Source organism: Leptodactylus fuscus, chromosome 10 (genome assembly GCF_031893055.1).
Source record: "Leptodactylus fuscus isolate aLepFus1 chromosome 10, aLepFus1.hap2, whole genome shotgun sequence".
Lineage (NCBI taxonomy): Eukaryota > Metazoa > Chordata > Amphibia > Anura > Leptodactylidae > Leptodactylus > Leptodactylus fuscus.
Window position 1 is genome coordinate 7988828 of NC_134274.1, and position 20099 is coordinate 8008926.

The window sequence follows — 20099 nt, forward strand, 5'->3', positions numbered from 1 at the left end:
TTCATAGGGTCCCACCATTACTACTTGGATTTATGTAAAAAAAAACTGGACAACTTGTGTAATTCTCACATGTGCGTGACTCAGAACATCAGAAGGATAAGGAGCCATTGCAGCATCAGCTCCAAGTTCTTTAGTTGTGAGATTTATGTATTGGACGGGCTGCAAAGTGTCTCCACATTTCACTACAGACTCTATCACTACTACAGTAGAATCCTATTATGGGGCCCAGAACACTAAAATTGGTGCACCCCTAGATTACAAAGCAATGGAACTCAAAATATTCAACGTTATTTCCTAAGGATCATTTCAGGCCGGCTCTGTTATTGGGGCACTAGTACAGGTCGGCTCTGTTATAGTGACACGTTTCCCCACAATAAACACGATTGCAAAAGAAACACTCAATTAACTCAACACTTGCAGTTGGTTGAAGACCTTGAATGGTTGTGAAGGCAAAATATTGTCAGAAGACGCACTTCACTAAAGTCTTGTGGGCCCGGGTGCTAACTTTTGTCCAGGCCCCCCTACCTCCTTCCTAGAGCAAATTCTGGATAGTGGCGGTTATGGGTGCTGAAGCGATATCTCAGACACTTCAAAGGGATCCAGCTTTAGGACTCACAACTGCAATTATTAAGAATACTTTCGGTGAGCAGCGCAGCGCCCGGTATGTAAACAATACTGCAACAGTATTATGTGCTCCAAAGTGGACCCCACATGGTATTTTATACTCACCAGTGCCCCCAACAGCCTGAACCTCTCATTCCCCCCTATTGCCCACACACAGCCTGCACCCACCTATCACCATCTTGTTCACACACAGCCTGCACCCACCTATCACCATCTTGTTCACACACAGCCTGAACCCTCTTTCCCACCTCTTGCTCACACACAGCCTGCATCCCCATGTCCCCCTCTTGCCCACACACAGCCTGCACCCATCTTGTTCACACACAGCCTGCACCCCCATTCCCACCTCTTGCCCACAGACAGCCTGCACCCCCATGTCCGCCTCTTGCTCACACATGGTCTCTTCTCTCCGCCTTACCTTTCATCAGATTCAGTTCCCAGCAGCTTCCACGCTGTCCTGTACGATCCAGAATTGCTCCGTCCACACAAGAGTCTGATGACATGGTCATGATGTCATCAAAGGTCCATTAGCCCACTAGGAATTAGCATCTAATGCAGGAAGAGCCCCTTAGCAGATGATCAGCCCAGGACCGGTAAGTAAAGTTTTTTGTTTTTTAGACACCTCCCTTGGGAAGGCATTTCATTGAAAGGGGCTCAGTTAGGCCCCTTTCCATTCACAATATGTGTAGTGGTTGATGAACAAAGCTTTCCCTGACCGCTGTCATAGTACCGTGGGCCCCGTACTCCTCCGGCCCAGCTTGCAGTCGCACCCCCTGCGAGTACGATCATTGCACCGCTGAGCAGACGTCATATCATTGGAGATCCACCTCAGTGTCAAATTCAATGAAGGCCAATCATGAATGACCACAAAGAATATTCCAGAACCCATCAGGGTCAGCACTAGAAAGAATAAAAGTCATATCTATTATAACACCCCATAATGTGGTTAGAATATACACTTATCCCGAGTTCCCCCACAATATCACACATCCACAACCTGCCAAGTGTAAATGTAAGGTGCAGACTCGGCTTCTGTAATATACAGATACTCTGCTGCAATGCCCAATATGACTCCAGTTCAGGCCACGTAAATCCTTTTATGCTCCAGCCTTTTCCCATAACAGTCTGAAGCATTGGCATGGCACTTGGGTTCTTCAATGATTTAGCTATGAAGCTACTCAGTGTCTCCTCCTCCTACTACAGCGCATGCTTGGTGCATGCGCATACTTAACATAAGACCACAGATTGCCTCGATTACCAGATGGCACACACGTGCATGTTACCCAACCGTTATAGAGGAATGAGATCAAACATGGCTATACTTAACCAGGTAACAAAAGAACTAACAAAACATAAAATGTACTGACCCTGACATTTCCCTGGTTGCCTGGACTTTGTTGTGTTTCCACTTGTACTCCCACCTGGAGTGTTATTTTCTGCTGGTAATGTGATTTGACCCTTAAGTTCTGTGCTCTGGCGTGGGTTACCGTGGACTATAGGCGGCGGCTTCTCCCGTTAGCGTGCCTCGCCCTCCTACTTGGGGATGCGCCATGGCCTGTGCCCCTATTCGGCCCCCTCTCGGCTGTCGGGTTGGCACTATTCCTTCCCACCACCCTGAGTGTTCTGTTTTACTTTGGCCCAGATTGGTAGGCGTCCTCATTCTCTACTGTTCCCCATCTTGGTCCCCCCCAGACTAGGTCTCGTTTCCTTTTTTGTTTTCTTTTGTTGTTGCTGTTTGGGGAATGGGTAGCTACTCATTGTAGTTTCACTCTCCCCCTGTTAGTTCGGGTTTTCGGGACCTCTCCGGGAGTGTACTGCGGCATGCCCCTGAGACTTGCTTTAGTGGGGTTTTTCCCACTCTTTCGTATTACCCGTTCTGGGATTAACTTAGATCAGGGTTGCTGGTTTTGTGTAATAGTTTCTGTCTGCCTCTTCTCCCCCCCCCCCCCCCCACACACACACTTTTTTCCCCTCTTCTCTTTTTCGTAGGTCTTCGGCGTTCCCTTCCATCATCGCTAATGAGTTTCATACCCCAGAGAAGCGGCCCTCTTTGCTCCGTATGCTGGAGCAAGAAAACCAACGTGCGCCACACGATTAATGCTAGTAGGGCTTGTATGTCGGCACTCTGGAAATCGTCTCACTCGCTCTCTCTCTTTGCCGCAGCATCTGCAAGTTGGTTGACATCCATTCTATGGAGGACCTCACGGCATCCCAGAAGGACACGCGTGACCCCTGTTTGGAGGCTTAGACTCCCGGGATTCTTTTCCAGGGCACTCAACTTTATCATGACCTGTTGAGTCGATGTTGTTCCGACTTTCTGCCTCCTGCGTCTGGGTCCGGAGTCGCTCACCCCCGCCCCCTTTTTTTTCCCCATTTTTCCTTTTTCTGACTAATTGTGCTGTTTCATTGCATCGTTATTTTTGTCTGGCCTAGTTTTTTAGCATCACATTTAGTCCCCTTCTGATTTGGATATTGGACCCCTCTTTATTTGCTGGTTCTCGCCTTGTTGTTTTGTATCTTTTGTTTTGTTATAAATAAAGATTTTAGACAAATAAATATGTACTAACCCTAAGGACCCGAAGCCTACTACACCCCACTGCTTCGGGAACTTTTTTGCATAATTTCATAGCATTTTCTCTGGTATTGGCTTCACTGCACCAGGGAGAAAAATGTGTGACATTATTGCCATCTTGTTGCCATAACCGTATAACTTAGCAGCCGATTTTTGTTTCCACTGGAGAACTGACTTGGGATTTTTTCCATACAGTACTTGGAGACCCTTCATTGATGACATCAGCTTCTACTTGTGCTTTGCCATGTCCACCGATTACTCTGACTATATAACGTGTCCCCTGACATAAGTCATTGGTTGTTTGCAAAATGAAACATACCTGAGACTGTATCAACATCCTTGGGATTCCAGTGATTCTTGCAGGGAATTAATCTGGAACAATCCCTGTGTTTCGATGCATCTCTGGCCACTGTTACCATCCAGTTAGTTAGATGGTGTCTATGCTTTTGAAGGCAGAATCAGGGCGGAATCTGAGGTGGAATTCACTGTGTGAACTTACCTTAAGAATACTGGATTAAAAAAACATGAAGGACATTCTTTTATTTCACTTTTATTGTAATCTCGTTGCTTTTGGCTAACAATAATACTCATTTAACTTGGACCGTCTGCTTCGTGTGGTGTTTAGCTGTTGGCACCATCCACATCAAATTTGGGTAACACTGGAAAAGAGGAAAATTCAGTAAAGTCACTCAAAGATTGGAAGGCATGCAAAACTGTGAAAGTACTAGGCAAGAACATGCAGCCCAATTGCACAAAAATTTTGGTGTCAAATTCAGAGTATATCACCTTACAAAGGCACAGCTAGCAAAGACTTCTCCTTATAACAATTTTTAAACTGCCCCCCCCCCCCCCCATCATAACCCCCTCTTTCCTGAACCCATATAGTATAATGCCTCATTTGCACCAGCACCGCTTCAGGCGGTGCTAAGCCAGGGCCCCAGGGAGGCCGGCATTTTTGCTTACCTAAGCTAGTCCAGGACAAGCTGTCCTGGACTGGCTTAGCATCACCAAGCGGTGGATTGGGGAGGCTGCTGGAGCAGCGCTGCTCCAGCGGCCTCCTCTCACGCTCAGGCAGTGAGCAGGTCCTCTCCGTGCTTGCTCTCTGCCTGCTAACGCCGCTCCGCCACGCCCCCCTTCTCTCCACCTCGCCTCCTCCTCCCAAGGGGGGGGGGGGGGGGCGCAAAAAACGCAGGTTCACCCCTGATTTACACACTATAAAATCCCAAATTTGACTCCAAACAAAATAATCTCCCATAGTGGTTACTCCACACAGCATAGTGTCCTATAGTGGCCCCTGCACACTGTATAATGTCCTATAGAGGCCCCTCCACACAGTATACTTTTCCAAAGTAGCCCCTATACACAGTATCATGCTCCATAGTTGCCTCTCCACACAGTATAATATCCCACAGAGGCCCTTCCACACAGAATTATGTCCCATTAGGGCCCCAATTGTCTCTTTTTTAAAAATATTACAAGATTTTCCATTTCAGCAGAACCAAAAATTTTGGGGGTAGACCACCCATGAACTATTATACTCTGGGGGGGTTTCACCAGTAAAGGTGTGTATCGCTGTGTCTTATGTTCACTCACCTCCCCAGGACCTCCAATCATTATACTCTTACTATGGCCCAGCGGCCTTACTTACCCTTTGTCCATTCCTGCTCATAGCCACCACTGCTTCCCCTTCTTCCCTCCAGGTGGCCCCAGCAATGTGATATGGGATGCATGGCGGCCCTTGGAGAGCAAAAGGGGAAGTGGAAGCGGCCATGAGCAGTAGCAGGAGAAAGGTAAGTAAATACGGCCCATTACCTGTTGGGGTTACTCCACCAGGTAACAGCCTAAAAAAAAAACCCCTAAGGTCATGGGCCCATGGCAGCCCCTGTGGCGCTACTTACACCACTGCCACCTTATAGATGATACATTTAAATGGCCTAAAGAAGTAGGCAACAAAAATTATCCGTAAGCTTACAAAAATACATAATACAAAGATTAAGATGAAGGCCATGGAAAAATCTAAATACAAATACACAATAAATACATAATTTGATGGATATCCTTGTTTATGGGGTCAGATAGCTGTTGGAAGAAGCAGCCAGATCTTGGCCCTAGTGACTGAGGGGGCCACGAAAGACACCATTATTACACGTGGCACCCGATAGGTAGGGCCTATTGGCAGCCATCTCAATTGTAAAGTTATCTTAACATGTACCATGTCCTTACCACCACCAATAAAACCCACCCATCCGGGGACTGCCACTTGTATGTGTGGATGTCGCCATTCCATGTATTTTAGGTTGTTCTAATCAGTCCTGATATTTCTTTAGGATCTGCTTCCATTTCACTGGAGACCTTTCTGTGCCACTCGTACATAAAGACTTCTATCCGACATACTCAGAGATTATCAAAAGAATACATTACCATATTCTTCCACTGTGAAAACCACTTCAAGAGGGCGTCCAGATTCTCTTTCCGCAGTTATCATGTACTTTCCAGGAGGAGCATCAGAATTCAGCTTGGATTCCAAAGAAACCACCCCATCGTTTGCCTCCCGTTGATGCCACTGGGCGATCTTGGTTTTGGATGGATCCTGTAATAAATATAGACTCCAATCGGTAGTAAATCAGCATCAAGATGGAAATGTTTGCAAGACAGATCATTTTAGTCTTTAGAGGAGCTCACAGTGTCCTCAAACAATCGGCAAGACCAGACTTGCTCAGAAGTACCCAAAAAGACAATCAAAAAATGTGTTATAGCTTACCTGCATGTAGATGGATGAGAACTGTGGGAGGGGGAGATACAAGGATTAAACACATGATATGGTTGGTGCGGCAAGTAACACAACAGTCTATTGTTTAGAGACAAATGCGATTTTATATACAGCTAGAAAGCCGACGGTGTGCTGAATTCATGGGCACTGTCGACTTTCCCCTTATGTGCCCCGGGAATATTGTTGCAATTACCGATAGTTCTTCACCATCAGAAAGGCGTTCCTCATAGTTTAGCTGGTCTAGAACTGGTCCAGTTCCTTAACACCCAGCCATGTCGAAAGTTTTCCTCCACTCCTGACAGTACTCATCCGTGGACGAGTAGTGGGGGAGGGGGGCCTTCCTCATGCTCAGCGTCATGGCTGGACGATAATGGCCCCCTCACAGTAGAGCGCTACACGCAGTACTGTCAGGAACGCCTTTCTGATGGTGAAGAGCTATCGGTCATTGCATCGATATATATTCCCCATCTATACTCCATCTCACTGACTTCCTGCTCTGCCCCCTCCCCCTGTATATAATACTGTGTTTCTCGAAAAATGCATCCTACCCCAATAATAAGCCCAAACTACATTTTGTCACTGTTTTGTCTCTGATAAAAAAAAATTGGATCAACTGATCAAATGAGTGATTGCAAAAAATTAAGCCCTAGCCCTTTTTTCTAGAGAAAAAAAAAATATAAGACCCAAACTTATTTTCAGAGAAACACAAGTACTTGTGGAATGTTTCATTAAACGTTACCACTCATATACTGTAGCTCTCTATATATACAGCACCTAACTGTCTGTATGATAGTATATACAGGCATGATGGCTTGGCTTCAGATGGCACTAGAAAGGACTGCCATGTGTATGGATGGGGTCTTCTAGGAGATGGTCACTCACCTTCTGATCCACCGGCTGCAGCCGAGAGTTTAGACAAATCACTTGGAATTGAACTGAAATAGAAGGGAAGCAATGTTAGTTTTCTCACTTTTTGGAATGAAATAATCCACATTACAGGGCAGCTACAGCAAATATTACAGAACTCTACAAGACTTGTTTAAACTCAAAGCCAACTCACTACTTCATAGTGATCTCAATAAAGTCACTAAAGATCATGTGGTCCCTTACCTCTACACCTCTGTGGAGTCGCAGCTTTACATCCCTGGAGTGCTGCAGCTCTCTCCTCTGTGGTCCCTCACCCCTACACCCCTGTGGTGCCTCACCTCTACTCCTCTGTGTTGCCATACTTCTACTCCTCTGGGGTGCCGCACCTCCACGTCTCTGTGGTGCCCCAGCTATACACCCCTGGGATGCCGCACCCCTACCCCTTTTGTTTGCCTTATCTCTACTCCTCTGTGGTGCCACTCCTCTACTTCTCTGTGGTTCCTCCCTTTACTCCTCTGTGGTCCCTCACCTCTACTACTCTGTGGTTCGTCCCCTCTACTCCTCTGTGGTTCCTCCCATCTACTCCTCTGAGGTCCCTCACCTATACTCCTCTGTGGTCCCTCACCTCTACTCCTCTGTATTGCCTCACCTCTACTCCTCAGTATTGCCTCACCTCCACTCCTCTGAGGTCCCTCATCTCTACTCCTCTGTGGTCCCTCACCTCTACACCTCCGGGGTGCTGCACCTCCACTCCTCTGAGGTCCCTCACCTCTACTCCTCAGTGGTGCCTCACTTCTACTCCTCTTGGTTACATCTAACTATAACTGATGGAATCTGGAGCAATGAACTGTAAACCAGGGTGAATTTTGAAACAAGTGTTCATAAATATCCCTGCAATGTCACTACGGGATAAATGAAGTATTACATGGTACCAATATATTTTTACTGTAGTACTCTTTTTGCAATCCATGGACATGCTGGGGCCACAAGAACATAAGACGCTGTTTGCAGCTGAAAGAATCCTCTGTAAAATAAGATTTCCTTACCTGGTCATTTTAAAATGGCGTCACTAAACCGACAACTACTTCAATATTTAAGACATTTCAGAAGTCCTTCAGTGTTACTCACCTGTTTGGCCAGACTTGTACGTGGACTTGTCCAGTTTCCAAGTACATCTATCGGAAACTGGATTAATCACCACCATTTTACGTTGCCTTAGGTCTGTACTTGATCCTTTTGCGGAAAAGATTATCTCTGCCGGAACATCATTAGGGACAGAGGGAACCTAAAACAAGGAGGAAAACAAGGCTCTATGTAATCTGTCTCATTTCCCATGGCAATGTACATAGAAGTAGATCAGGTGCGCAGAGATCACAACCGTATTCGTAAAGTACACACAATGGGCTTACACACTGTTTGTCATGCAAGTGAACTAAATCAACAATGATGTTTATTCAGAGGATTAACTATGTTGATATTCCTAATCCAGAACCCATTTGTGAATATTATAATCAGATTATCATAGAGGACTCCAAAAAACCGTCATCAATATACCCTTTAAATGGGACTAGGATTTAGAAAAGCAACTGTATGTGTCATGGTCAACTTTACAAAGATGGAATTGAAGAGCAGTCTATTATTACAAGGTTTTATTTATTTTTAGCAACAGTGCCACACTTGCTTATGGCTGTTTTTGGTATTACAATTCTGAGCTCCATTCAAATAAATAGATAAATAGACAAATTTCATGAAAAATAACAAGTTTCCAGGTCAGTGTCAGTGGATTGCATACTTACATCAATATTACTGCAGTGGGAATAAGTAGGGGGCACAACAACTTCCGCAATGATGTTGCTGTTCTTGCCATGGTATTCCAATGTCACAGAGATATTTAGGGGTTCAGTTGTCTGCAAAAGTTTTAGACAAACTTGGGCCGTTTCTCCACTGATCAACTTTTCAGGAGCGGTGAGGGCATATTGTCTAAAGCAAAAACAATGTTTTTCTATTTTTTCAAAACATAGTGTATAACACTGTCAGGGCTCCGAGGACTATATATATCTATAATACATAGCGTATGACACTGTCAGGGCTCCTAGGACTATATATATCTATAATACATAGTGTATGACACTGTCAGGGCTCCTAGGACTATATATCTATAATACATAGTGTATGACACTGTCAGGGCTCCTAGGACTATATATCTATAAGGTAGCGTTCACACTATCGTTGGTGTCCGTTATGAAGGTGTCCGTTTAAAAGAAAAAAAACGGACACCTATCATAACGGACACTAACTGATGCTAACTGATGTTAATGTGTCCGTTTTTTTAACTGATCCATTTAATGGATCAGTTATAAAAAAAAGACGGACACATTAGTATCAGTTAGCATCAGTTAGTGTCCGTTTTTATACTGTCTGTTTTTTCTGTTTTACTGTTTATTAGAGATGAGCGAACACTAAAATGTTCGAGGTTCGAAATTCGATTCGAACAGCCGCTCAATGTTCGTGTGTTCGAACGGGTTTCGAACCCCATTATAGTCTATGGGGAACAGATACTCGTTAAGGGGGAAACCCAAATCCGTGTCTGGAGGGTCACCAAGTCCACGATGACACCCCAGGAAATGATGCCAACACCTCTGGAATGACACTGGGACAGCAGGGGAAGCATGTCTGGGGGCATCTAACACACCAAAGACCCTCTATTACCCCAACATCACAGCCTAACAACTACACACTTTACACACTCAATACCACCTCTCTGACAGTAGGAAAACACCTTGAAACATGTGTATTTGGCACTTGCAGTGAGGAGAGCTTGTCACCAGCAGTGAATTTGGCCCTTGTAGAAAGTTGAGGTTGGCACCAACATTTGTTTTGAAAATCAGGGTGGATTGAGCCTCTAACCAGCAGAGTTTGGGCAAATTCATGGTGGAGGGAGCCTCTAAACACCCCAGTTTGGGCAAATTCATGGTGGAGGGAGCCTCTAAAAACCCCAGTTTGGACCAATTCATGGTGGAGGGAGCCTCTAACCAGCCCAGTTTGGGCAAATTCATGGTGGAGGGAGCCTCTAAAAAACCCAGTTTGGACCAATTCATGGTGGAGGGAGCCTCTAACCAGCCCAGTTTGGGCAAATTCATGGTGGAGGGAGCCTCTAACCAGCCCAGTTTGGACCAATTAATGGTGGAGGGAGCCTCTAACCAGCCCAGTTTGGACCAATTAATGGTGGAGGGAGCCTCTAACCACCCCAGTTTGGACCAATTCATGGTGGAGGGAGCCTCTAAACAGCCAAGTTTGGACCAATTCATGGTGGAGGGAGCCTCTAAAAACCCCAGTTTGGACCAATTCATGGTGGAGGGAGCCTCTAACCAGCCCAGTTTGGGCAAATTCATGGTGGAGGGAGCCTCTAAACAGCCCAGTTTGGACCAATTCATGGTGGAGGGAGCCTCTAACCAGCCCAGTTTGGACCAATTAATGGTGGAGGGAGCCTCTAACCAGCCCAGTTTGGGCAAATTCATGGTGGAGGGAGCCTCTAAACAGCCCAGTTTGGGCAAATTCATGGTGGAGGGAGCCTCTAAAAACCCCAGTTTGGACCAATTCATGGTGGAGGGAGCCTCTAAAAAAACCCAGTTTGGACCAATTCATGGTGGAGGGAGCCGCTAAACAGCCCAGTTTGGACCAATTCATGGTGGAGGGAGCCTCTAACCAGCCCAGTTTGGACCAATTCATGGTGGAGGGAGCCTCTAAACAGCCCAGTTTGGGCAAATTCATGGTGGAGGGAGCCTCTAACCAGCCCAGTTTGGACCAATTAATGGTGGAGGGAGCCGCTAAACAGCCCAGTTTGGACCAATTCATGGTGGAGGGAGCCTCTAAAAACCCCAGTTTGGACCAATTCATGGTGGAGGGAGCCTCTAAAAAACCCAGTTTGGACCAATTCATGGTGGAGGGAGCCTCTAACCAGCCCAGTTTGGACCAATTAATGGTGGAGGGAGCCTCTAAACAGCCAAGTTTGGACCAATTCATGGTGGAGGGAGCCTCTAAAAACCCCAGTTTGGACCAATTCATGGTGGAGGGAGCCTCTAACCAGCCCAGTTTGGACCAATTAATGGTGGAGGGAGCCTCTAACCAGCCCAGTTTGGACCAATTAATGGTGGAGGGAGCCTCTAACCACCCCAGTTTGGACCAATTCATGGTGGAGGGAGCCTCTAAACAGCCAAGTTTGGACCAATTCATGGTGGAGGGAGCCTCTAAAAACCCCAGTTTGGACCAATTCATGGTGGAGGGAGCCTCTAAACAGCCCAGTTTGGGCAAATTCATGGTGGAGGGAGCCTCTAACCAGCAGAGTTGTGGGAAAGCAGGGTGGAGGGAGCCTCTAACCAGCAGAGTTGGTGGAAATCAGGGTGGAGGGAGCCTCTAACCAGCAGAGTTGGGGGAAATCATGTTGGAGGGAGCCTAGTATTAGCAGAATTGTGCAACGCTTATGGTGGATGAGTATGAGGATGCGGAGGAATTGGAGAGGTTGAGTACAGACATGGAGTTTCATGTTGGGGTGCTTTACACAGGTGGGCACAAAAATGAAGGCTCTATCCAGTGGTGGTTCATTTTTATCAAAGTGAGCCGGTCGGCACTCTCAGCTGACAGACGGGTGCGCTTGTCAGTGATGATGCCACCGGCTGCACTGAACACCCTCTCAGATAGGACGCTGGCGGCAGGACAGGACAGCACCTCCAAGGCATATAGGGCAAGTTCAAGCCACAGGTCCAACTTCGACACCCAATACGTGTAGGGCGCAGAGGGGTCGGAGAGGACAGGGCTGTGGTCGGAAAGGTATTCCCGCAACATGCGCCTATACTTCTCACGCCTGGTGACACTAGGACCCTCCGTGGCGGCACTTTGGCGAGGGGGTGCCATCAAGGTGTCCCAGACCTTAGACAGTGTGCCCCTCGTTTGTGTGGACCGGTGAGAACTTGGTTGCCTACTGGAGGAACTGCCCTCCCTGCCGCCAACGTCACATGCTGGAAACATCTCCATCATATTCTGCACCAATTGCCTGTGGCAAGCATTGATGCGATTGGCCCTCCCCGCTACCGGAATAAAAGACGAGATGTTGTTTTTATACCGGGGGTCAAGGATAGCAAAGATCCAGTACTGGTTGTCCTCCATGATTTTGACAATACGCTTGTCGGTTGTAAAGCACCCCAACATGAACTCAGCCATGTCTGCCACAGTGTTAGTTGGCATGACTCCTCTGGCCCCACCGGAAAGTTCAATCTCCATTTCCTCCTCATCCTCCATGTCTACCCATCCGCGCTGCAACAATGGGACGATTCGAAGTTGCCCGGAAGCCTCCTGTATCACCATCACATCATCGGACAACTCTTCTTCCTCCTCCTCCTCCTCCATTAAACGCAGTGAAGCGGACAGATGTGTGGACCTACTCTCCAGCTGTGACGGATCGGATGCTATCCCTAACTCCTCTGTGTGATCTGAGTTATCCCTGATGTCAATCAGGGATTCTCTCAGAACACACAAGAGCGGGATTGTAAGGCTCACCATCGCATCCTCAGAGCTCACCCTCCTTGTGGACTCCTCAAAGACCCGTAGGATGTCACAAAGGTCTCTCATCCATGGCCACTCATGGATGTGAAACTGAGGCAGCTGACTTTGTGGCACCCTAGGGTTTTGTAGCTGGTATTCCATCAAAGGTCTCTGCTGCTCAACCACTCTATTCAACATCTGAAACGTTGAGTTCCAGCGTGTGGGGACGTCGCACAAAAGCCGGTGTTGTGGCACATGCAGGCGTTGCTGGAGAGATTTTAAGCTAGCAGCGGCTACTGTCGACTTGCGAAAGTGGGCGCACATGCGCCGCACTTTCACCAGTAGCTCTGGAACATTGGGGTAGCTCTTTAGGAAACGTTGCACCACTAGGTTGAAGACGTGGGCCAGGCATGGAACATGTTGGAGTCCGGCAAGCTCCAGAGCTGCTACCAGGTTCCGGCCGTTATCACAAACGACCATGCCTGGGCCCAGGTGCAGCGGCTCAAACCATATTGCCGTCTCATCGAGGAGGGCATCCCTCACCTCGGAGGCAGTGTGCTGTCTGTCCCCCAAGCTGATCAGCTTCAGCACAGCCTGCTGACGTCTACCAACGCCAGTGCTGCAACGTTTCCAACTCGTAGCTGGGGTCAATCTAACAGCGGAGGAGGAGGCGGTGGCGGAGGAGGAGGCGGTGGCGGAGGAGGAGGCGGTAGAGGAGGAGGAGGAGGGGGGTGTTCTTCTCGTGTCCCTGCCAGGAATGTTAGGCGGGGAGACGAGGTACACCGGGCCAGTTTGGGAAGCAGTCCCAGCCTCAACTACATTCACCCAGTGTGCCGTCAGTGAAATGTAGCGTCCCTGTCCGCATGCACTTGTCCACGCGTCGGTGGTCAAGTGGACCTTTGTGCAAAGCGCGGAACTAAGGGCCCGCCTGATGTTGAGTGACACGTGCTGGTGCAAGGCGGGGACGGCACACCGGGAGAAGTAGTGACGGCTAGGGACGGCATAGCGAGGTGCCGCAGTTGCCATCAGGTCCAGGAAGGCGGGAGTTTCAACAAGCCGGAACGCCAACATCTCCTGGGCCAGCAGTTTAGCGATGTTGGCGTTCAAGGCTTGCGCGTGTGGGTGGTTAGCAGTGTATTTCTGCCGCCGCTCCAATGTCTGAGAGATGGTGGGTTGTTGTAAAGAAACGCCTGATGGTGCCTTTGATGGTGCAGGAGAAGGAGATAAGACAGGACCAGGGGAGGATGAGGTAGAAGTCAACAAAGTGGTGGAGGCAGATGAAGTGGTGTCCTGGCTCGTCCTCTGGAGTGCATCGCCAGCACAGTCAGCAGTGGCAGTGGCAGAGGCAGAGGCAGTGGCAGAGGCAGTGGCAGTGGCGTGAACGGCAGGCGGCCTTTGTCCTGCCGTTGCTGCCTGCCACTGATTCCAGTGCTTGGATTCCAAATGACGGCGCATTGAAGTGGTGGACAGGTTGCTCTTCTCAGAGCCCCTAATCAATTTCGAGAGGCAAATTGTGCAGACAACACTATATCTGTCCTCGGCGCATTCCTTGAAAAAACTCCACACCTTCGAGAAACGTGCCCTCGAGGTGGGAGTTTTTCGGGGCTGGGTACGAACTGGAACATCTTGGGAGATTCCGGGTGTGGCCTGGCTTCGCCTAAGCTGCTGACCTCTGCCTCTGCCTCTAGCTACCCTTTTTGGTGCTGCACCTGCCTCAACATCCACACTACTTTCCCCGCTTGACATCCCCCCTGTCCAGGTCGGGTCAGTGTCCTCATCATCCACCACTTCCTCTTCCAACTCCTGTCTCATCTCCTCCTCCCGCACAATGCGCCGGTCAACTGGATGCCCTGACGGCAACTGCGTCACATCATCGTCGATGAGGGTGGGTTGCTGGTCATCCACCACCAAATCGAACGGAGATGGAGGAGACTCTAGTGTTTGAGCATCTGGACACAGATGCTCCTCTGTTAGGTTCGTGGAATCGTGACGTGGAGAGGCAGGTTGAGGGACAATGAAAGGAGCGGAGAACAGCTCTGGGGAGCAGGGACAGTTTGGGTTATTGTTCTGTAAAGCTTCGGAATTTTGGGAGGAAGGAAGACAAGACTGTTGGGTAATAGGAGGAGAGGAGGCAGAGTCTGACTGGCTGCTGGACAATGTGCTGTAAGCGTTCTCTGACAGCCATTGCAAGACCTGTTCCTGGTTCTCGGGCCTACTAAGGTTTGTACCCTGCAGTTTAGTTAATGTGGCAAGCAACCCTGGCACTGTGGAGTGGCGCAATGCTTGCTGCCCCACAGGAGTAGGCACGGGACGCCCTGTGGCTTCACTGCTACCTTGCTCCCCAGAACCATTCCCCCGACCTCGCCCACGGCCTCGTCCACGTCCCTTTCCGGGAGCCTTGCGCATTTTGAATTCCTAGTTAGAAATTGGCACTGTATACCAGTAGTAAAAATTGTGGGTGCACGTAACCCCAATATATTCTTTGAATTCCCAGTCAGACACTGGCACTATATGGCAGTAGCAAGAAATGAGGGTATTTGTATTCCCAATATATTCTTGGAATTCCCAGTCAGACAATGGCACTGTATACCAGTAGTAAAAATTGTGGGTGCACGTAACCCCAATATATTCTTTGAATTCCCAGTCAGAAACTGGCACTATATGGCAGTAGCAAGAAATGAGGGTATTTGTATTCCCAATATACTCTTTGAATTCCCAGTCAGACAATGGCACTGTATACCAGTAGTAAAAATTGTGGGTGCACGTAACCCCAATATATTCTTTGAATTCCCAGTCAGAAACTGGCACTATATGGCAGTAGCAAGAAATGAGGGTATTTGTATTCCCAATATATTCTTTGAATTCCCAGTCAGACAATGGCACTGTATACCAGTAGTAAAAATTGTGGGTGCACGTAACCCCAATATATTCTTTGAATTACCAGTCAGAAACTGGCACTATATGGCAGTAGCAAGAAATGAGGGTATTTATAACCCCAATATATTCTTTGAATTCCCAGTCAGACAATGGCACTGTATACCAGTAGTAAAAATTGTGGGTGCACGTAACCCCAATATATTCTTTGAATTACCAGTCAGACACTGGCACTATATGGCAGTAGCAAGAAATGAGGGTATTTGTATTCCCAATATATTCTTTGAATTCCCAGTCAGACAATGGCACTGTATACCAGTAGTAAAAATTGTGGGTGTATATAGCCCCAATTCTATTGCTAGGGGACTTGCAGGGTATTTCTGGGGTGAAGGTGGGGGGGCACACCGTTGGAACGGGTATCGGGGGTATATATCGGGTATACGGGAATACACTGACAGTGTATTCCATTCAGGATCCTGGGAAAGCTGGGTTGCGGCGATTGAGCCCGTCAGTGCCACGTTACACTGACAAGCTTCTCCCTGGAATTTAGCTCTTATAAGAGCTGTTGGTTGTCTTCTCCTTCCTATCCTAGCCTGTCCCTGCCTACCCAGAATCTAACCCCTAGCTAGCTGGACGGAAACCTCCGTCCTCGGTGAATTGCAAGCTCAGAATGACGCGAACCTGGGCGGCGCTGTTCTTTTAAATTAGAGGTCACATGTTTTCGGCAGCCAATGGGTTTTGCCTACTTTTCTCAACGTCACCGGTGTCGTAGTTCCTGTCCCACCTACCCTGCGCTGTTATTGGAGCAAAAAAGGCGCCAGGGAAGGTGGGAGGGGAATCGAGTAATGGCGCACTTTACCACGCGGTGTTCGATTCGATTCGAACATGCCGAACAGCCTAATATCCGATCGAACATGAGTTCGATAGAACACTGTTCGCTCATCTCTACTGTTTATGCTTTCTGAGCATGTGCAGAAAATAAACAGACAGAAAATAACGGACTGTAACTGATGGCCATCAGTTACTGTCCGTTATATGTCCGTTGCCCATAGACCTCAATGTTTTTTCAAACGGACTAAAAAATCCTGCATGTGTGATTTCTCTGTCCGCTTGAAAAAACGGACATGGTTGTTAACAGACCCTTAAGGACATAAACGGACAACAGATGAAATCCCATTGAAATGAATGGAAATTATAACGGACACAACTAGTGTCCGTTGCTAAAATCTTGAACGGACAGTAGCAACGGACACTGCAATCGGACACCAACGGTAGTGTGAACGCCCCCTAACACATAGTGTATGACACTGTCAGGACTCCTAGGACTATATATATCTATAATACATAGTGTATGACACTGTCAGGGCTCCTAGTACTATATATCTATAATACATAGTGTATGACACTGTCAGGACTCCTAGGACTATATATATATATCTATAATACATAGTGTATGACACTGTCAGGGCTCCTAGGACTATATATATCTATAATACATAGTGTATGACACTGTCAGGACTCCTAGGACTATATATATCTATAATACATAGTGTATGACACTGTCAGGGCTCCTAGGACTATATATCCATAATACATAGTGTATGACACTGTCAGGGCTCCTAGTACTATATATCTATAATACATAGTGTATGACACTGTCAGTACTCCTAGGACTATATATATATATATATATATATATATATATATATATATATATATATATATGTATATATATATATATATAATATATAGTGTATGACACTGTCAGGGCTCCTAGGACTATATATATCTATAATACATAGTGTATGACACTGTCAGGGCTGCTAGGACTATATATATCTATAATACATAGTGTATGACACTGTCAGGGCTCCTAGGACTATATATATCTATAATACATAGTGTATGACACTGTCAGGGCTCCTAGGACTATATATATCTATAATACATAGTGTATGACACTGTCAGGACTCCTAGGACTATATATATATCTATATTACATAGTGTATAACACTGTCAGGGCTGCTAGGACTATATATATCTATAATACATAGTGTATGACACTGTCAGGGCTCCTAGGACTATATATATCTATAATACATAGTGTATGACACTGTCAGGGCTCCTAGGACTATATATATCTATAATACATAGTGTATGACACTGTCAGGGCTCCTAGGACTATATATATCTATAATACATAGTGTATGACACTGTCAGGACTCCTAGGACTATATATATCTATATTACATATTGTATAACACTGTCAGGGCTGCTAGGACTATATATATGTATAATACATAGTGTATGACACTGTCAGGACTCTTAGGACCCTATAGATAGGAGCCCAACCAATGTCATACAATAAGTTTTAAGTCAATTTAAACTCAGTTTCAGACATAATGTAAAGCCCTATAGAATTAATGGTACTATGTAAATAGTATGCCCTTCACTTCTCAACTCAAGGAGGTTTTCATTACAGATAGTCATCTCCTATCTATAGGATATATTAGATGTATATGATCACTGGGCCCCAACTATTATGGAGTCTGCTCCTCCCGATCACAAAATACTTAGTGATGTTCTTATCAGTCATGCAATGGAAAGGCTAAAAGCTTCCGGGAACCCCATAAGAAACCTCCAAGTAAAATGTAGCAAATACTCCGAGCTTTTACTTTGGATTGCAGGAGACTCATTCCCATCTCATTGCTCATACTCAGGAGTGATCTTATAATGGAAGTAACAGAATATTTATCCTAGAGATTATTTATCATATCTCATTTTTAGACTAAGGTTTTGATCAATCTGGGGCACTTGTGTGTAACTTTATAGCAGCTTTCAGTTGACTTACTTTGCACAATATCACATTCTAAGCCTCCTCTATACACATCTAAAAAGTATCGGGTATGTCAGGAACATCTGTTCTCCTCAGTGCATTGATTTCATATATAGGTTTATAACAAAATGCATCCAAAAACAACAGATTGTTGCATTTCACCGCAGCCTACAGTATAATCCAGTCATGGGACCCAGAACAAAATCCAGTTATCAGCTAAACATGTCCTAACAGGGTAATGTCATAGGAACCGTCAGACTAGTAAATAAGCAGCAATGTATACAGTGTATATAGGTAACCAGACTTACAGTTCAGATCTGACCCAGGGGAGGAGACTCAGGAGAGCAGCACACAACAGCAGCCTGTCCATAGTAGCAATGACTGTCAGCCTGCCTGCCGCCCGGGGATATTAGAAGTGACACTTTGCATACGGTTGTCTTTTGCATTCTTCACTCCTTGCTCTAATAAGTAGTTCAAATAGGAAGAAGCATAGGAAGGAGGAGGAGGAAGAAGAGGAGGAGGAAGAAGAAGAGGAGGAAGAAGAAGAGGAGGAGGAAGAAGAGGAGGAGGAAGAAGAGGAGGAGGAGGAGGTGGTGCAAGGTCAGTGGCTACTGATGGGATAAGATATGCATAATGAGTTATTAAATATAAAAGTAAACTTATAATTATAGGAATTTCTTAATGAAAAAGTGTGATGATTACTAGAGATGAGCGAACGCCGTTCAATCGAATATCAGGCCGTTCAGGATATTCAATTTGAATCGAATACAAGGCCGCAACGCAGTAAAAATTCGTATCCCCTCCCACCTTTCCTGGCACTTTTTTTGCACCAATAACTGTGCAGGGGAGGTGGGACAGGAACTGCAACAACGGAGGCAGTGAAAAAAATTGAAAAAACCCATTGGCTGTTGAAAACATGTGACCTCCCAATTCATAAGAATAGTGTCAGCCATCTTCGTCTCATTTTCGTTTTTAAGTGATAGGGAGAGCTTGGTCTCAGGGTGATACAGAGCTTATAGCTTTGGTTAGGCCGGAAATAACAGATCTTATCAGAGCTAAAGAAAAAATCAATCTGCAAATCATGTAGCAGCAGGGGACGTGGGCGAGGACGTGGATACCCAGCTGTATATCCACTCCACCGTCCAGGTACTGGAGAGGGGCTGCCAGCAGTAGCAGGGGACATGGGTGAGGACATGGATAACCAGCTAGGTATCCACTCCAGAGTCCAGGTACTGGAGAGAAGTTGCCAGCATCCAATTTACTCCTCCTCCTCCTCATCCTCCTCCTACAACCCCAGCCCCTACTCCTGAATGTAATAATAATATATTTTTTTTTTTTTATTAATTTTTTTTTTTTTCAGGTATACTCCCACAGGGGCTTGTGTTTACGCGACGTATACGCGCCACGTAAACACACCCAACCCAGTGTATACACCACGTATACGGACCGCGTATACGCGCCACGTAAACACACTCAACCCAGTGTATACACCACGTATACGGACCGCGTATACGCCGCGTAAACACACTCAACCCATTGAAATACATTGCAATTCACTTTACGGCCATAAAAATACAGGCGTAAAACAAAACCACATAAATCCATTGCAGTCTATGGACAGCGATTTTACACCTGTATTTTTACAAGCCCGGCGTTACTCCGTGTGAAGGCTCCCTTATACTGCAAACACCTGAGAACAAGGCGCCTCAACAAAGCAAGCACCGGCAAAGAACTAGAAGAAAGGCTGTTAATGGCGGACACTGCACCCTCATTATCACACCAGAACAAAATCCATTTGTTAGCCATAGCAGCGCCCCACAACTCCAGGACGACAACAATGGGAAACAGCTCCAACAACGTCAGGTTGCGCGTGAAACCCGTGGCTAACCAACTGGGCGGCCAACGGGAAGAGGACCAGTGAGAGCCAAAAACCGCGCCCTAACCAGCCGAGCCCGCTGCATCCGTGAAAAGCTGAAAGTTCTGAGTTGCACAATTCTCCCTCCGGGAAACAAGAAAGG

General features: G+C 46.6%; 1 protein-coding gene across 1 annotated transcript; it reads right to left on the minus strand.

The window, feature by feature from the left end:
* Window positions 1–3781: 3781 nt before the first annotated feature.
* On the minus strand, window positions 3782–18583 carry LOC142182881 (alpha-2-macroglobulin-like). Its single transcript, XM_075257655.1, has 7 exons — window positions 18390–18583; window positions 8630–8813; window positions 7962–8118; window positions 6849–6901; window positions 5958–5978; window positions 5618–5786; window positions 3782–3855 (listed from the first exon to the last, which is right to left on the minus strand). Exons 1-7 carry the CDS (start codon window positions 18449–18451, stop codon window positions 3818–3820), a joined length of 684 nt encoding a protein of 227 aa, XP_075113756.1. The 5' UTR covers window positions 18452–18583; the 3' UTR covers window positions 3782–3817.
* Between the last annotated feature and the right edge of the window lie 1516 nt (window positions 18584–20099).

Coding starts and splice junctions, on each gene's coding strand:
- LOC142182881 (XM_075257655.1), bottom strand. CDS start 18,451: ATGGACAGGCTGCTGTTGTGTGCTGCTCTCCTGAGTCTCCTCCCCTGG. Junction 5,787..5,957: donor TCTCATCCATCTACATGCAG/GTAAGCTATAAC, acceptor TATTTATTACAG/GATCCATCCAAAACCAAGAT. Junction 3,856..5,617: donor TTTCACAGTGGAAGAATATG/GTAATGTATTCT, acceptor CCTCTTTTCCAG/TGTTACCCAAATTTGATGTG.